Source organism: Tupaia chinensis, unplaced genomic scaffold (assembly GCF_000334495.1).
Source record: "Tupaia chinensis unplaced genomic scaffold, TupChi_1.0 Scaffold000279_1, whole genome shotgun sequence".
Lineage (NCBI taxonomy): Eukaryota > Metazoa > Chordata > Mammalia > Scandentia > Tupaiidae > Tupaia > Tupaia belangeri.
In genome coordinates, this window is record NW_006159762.1 from 2340454 (window position 1) to 2343560 (window position 3107).

The 3107-nt window shown below is 44.8% G+C and overlaps 1 protein-coding gene across 6 annotated transcripts in view; it reads right to left on the reverse strand.

The window, feature by feature from the left end:
- Positions 1–700: 700 nt before the first annotated feature.
- The window catches only part of PMS2 (PMS1 homolog 2, mismatch repair system component), a 40555-nt gene continuing 38148 nt past the window's right edge, over positions 701–3107 (reverse strand). For 2 of the 6 annotated variants that reach the window (XM_006150191.2, XM_027772518.1), the window contains one exon: positions 701–1331. In XM_006150191.2, coding sequence (XP_006150253.1) covers positions 1188–1331 — 144 coding nt within the window. In that variant the 3' untranslated portion in view covers positions 701–1187. The remainder of the gene's footprint in view (positions 1332–3107) is intronic. The other 4 variants (XM_006150189.3, XM_014588482.2, XM_006150190.3 and 1 more) reach the window with 3 other exon arrangements.

The following is a 3107-nucleotide window of genomic DNA, read 5'->3' on the forward strand; positions in this document are numbered from 1 at the left end:
CTGGGTCCGGGACACGAACCGCAGTCAACTACGTGCGAGTCCAGCGACATAGCCATTATGCTAACTGCTGGTTCCCGAGCACCATGTGCTCTTTAAAAGGCATTTTTAGGTCCATTTTTGGCACAGTTCAAATGGGACAAGATTCCATGAAAACTATTGGGTCATCGGAAAAGTCATGACACATTTTCACATAAAAACAGAGATATCTGACAGGTTGGACAGAGACTGATTCTTGTATCCACAGGACCATTCAAGGCCAGTGACTAGAATGTCCTACAGTTCAGACCTTGAGGAAACCAAACCACAGCATAAGTACAGAAAATCAAAATCTTTTCTTTGCCCTTCCTAGAACAGTGCTTTCCTATCCTGCCCAACTGGGGAACATGGAAATCAGTGAACCAATTCCCATCCAGTTAGGCAGAGAATCCCTCTGGAGATTTTTGGATTATTCCTTTTTTAATGTTTGTTTTAAAGAGATTTATTTATTTATTTATTTGTTATTCACATAAATTTTGCCAGAGAAAGACAGAGAGTGAGAGAGGGAGAGTTGGAAAGTAAGCAGCCAGGTCTGGAAACTGAACCACCTTAACCACCTTGACACCTGCTGGTCCCAAATCCTTTTTAAAAACTTCATGTGTGTTGGTTTTGAGAATCACTAACCCAATAAGACCATAATTAAAAATTTATATAATTTATATAATTAAACCAATATGCATTTAATTACCATTAAGAGCCCAAACTTGCAGAATAAAATACATCAGCCAAAGTAGAAGTCTCTGCTCTTATTTGTGTAAAACATGTTCTTATCTGTACATACACACACACATATTCAAATGCTGAACAAAATATGCTGTAAGCAACATTTCACATGTTTGACAAGGTTCTCAAGATCATTTTGAAATGGACCTGGTAACTTATTATCATTTTTCTTTTATTTTGGTCAGAAAGTGTGTGCATTTGCCAGAGAAAGAGAAGGAGAGGGAGAAAGCATCTCAATGGGGTTTGGTCACACCATAGTCCCTTCTCCATTTTTCCATCCTGTTGGGAATTTGGACATGCACCCAGTGTGGGATCTGATACACTGTTTTTAAATAGCGGATTAATTTTGAAACAAAAGTTAGTTAAGATCTGTCTTTCAAAACCAAAAAATCTACAATAAAAGCTGTCATTTTATGCAGCGGGAAGTGTCAGTTTTGAGAAATGATATCCAGATTGGCAATGTGTCTCATGGTTGGCCTTCCATGGGGACAGTTCCAGGGGTGGTCCATCTCACCCATGTGAGTGATGAGTTTCTTCATCTCATTTGTGTTAAGAGCAGTTCCGATCATCACCTGCATATAAGACACAATGGTTTAAAAGTTTTACTGTTTGTTTTTGTGTGTGTGTGTTGTTGCTGTTAGAATACAACTCTTCAGAAGCACTTTTCTCTAACATAAGACTGGACAAGATTACAATTCGAAATCAGTGTTTCTAAAAACCTTCCCCTAAAGAACCCTGCCTTCTGTCACCTCAACCCTCCACCTTCATGTACAATCTAGGACCTCCCTGGCTCCTTTATGGTGGCACCACCTCTACTCAAGACAATGGCTATACCAGGCCAGAATCCAACCACTCTCAGCATCTCCACCACAACTTCTGCTCCCCACCTCCACCCCGGACCTCTCACTCTGGTAACTGCAGCTGCCTCCTGACAGGCCTCCCTGCTCCTACTAGTCCCTCAAAGGGCCTTCTCCACTTGGCACCCAGTGGTTATTTTGAAGGTATGTCAGTCTAATCACTCTCATTCACAGCTCTACTCACTCAACTCAGAGACTGAGTCTATCACCTAGGCTGGCTCTCTGGGCCCCACTCTAAGCATGCGTCCTTCTCCCACGTTCCCACCACACTGGCACCCCCTTCCTCTTGTGCAAGTTTGTAAAGCAAGCACCTGCCCAAGGACCAAGGGAATAGCTAACTCCCCTGCCCAGGGTACTCTTTCCTCAAATAATCGCATATGTTGCCTCCCCTTCCCTTCAGGATTGCACTCACATCCCATGTCTCTCCATCTCCAGCCCTGCCCTACTTTCTCCCTACATCATGGAACACTCTCTGGCATGGAGGTGGAGGAGAGCACAACCTATGGTCAGCACAGAGACACTGAGGCCTGAGAAACATGGAGAGATGGTGAGAGGTGGCCAGCCTGAAACTGTCACCTCTTTTTCCCTACCGCCCACTGAGGGCCCATCATGTGCCAAGCCTAGTCCAGAGGTGGGATATACAGCAGAGCTATTCTCGTTGGAGGAAGAGAGACAATAAGCAAGTTAACAGAGAAACTAAACAAGTGCAATGCCCCAGGCTGGGACTGTGAGCCTGACAGAGGCTACTTTAGTCAGCTGCTCAGGGAGGGCCTGCATATAGGAGGACGCCAGGTGTGTGATGAACTAAGTGGTGAATCCAGGCTGAGGGAGCAGCAAGAGCTAGAGGTGAGAAGGACACTGAAACAACTGCACATTTGGAGGGTCAGAGTGCAGAGCACAGGAAACAGGGCTAGGAGGTCAGGCAGGGCTCAGGGCAGGGGGTGACAATGGAGAGCCCACCAGGGTCACCACTGAAGATGGAGGAAGAAGAGCTGTAGCAGGACATGTCTACCAGGGCAGGAACAAAGGTACAACCTGGGACTTCACAGGTCTTTGAGTTACATGAAGATATAGAATGCTAAAGTGCCTGGCAACCAGCACAGGCCAGTCCCAGTTCACTTAAGACTCCAGGGTTGGGGCCAGCAGGTGGCATGGTGGTTAAGGTGCTGGACACTCCCACATGGCTGACCATGGTTTGAGTCCTCAACCTGGTGGCTTGCTTTTCCACTTTCTCTCCCTCTCTGTGTCTCTATGAAATCAAAATAAATGAATGAATAAATGAAAAATTAAATAATTATGAAAAAAAAAAAGACTCCAGGGTTAAAAGGTCAGTCAGTATTACATCTTTATCCAAGAAATAGCCATGCTGGAAGCCAGAATCTTAGCCCTTTTATTTTTCTTATTTTTTTTGGAGAGGTTTTTGCCATAGAGGGCGTGCACTCGCCAGAAAGACAGACAGAGACAGAGACAGAAAGCAAGAAATCACCCACT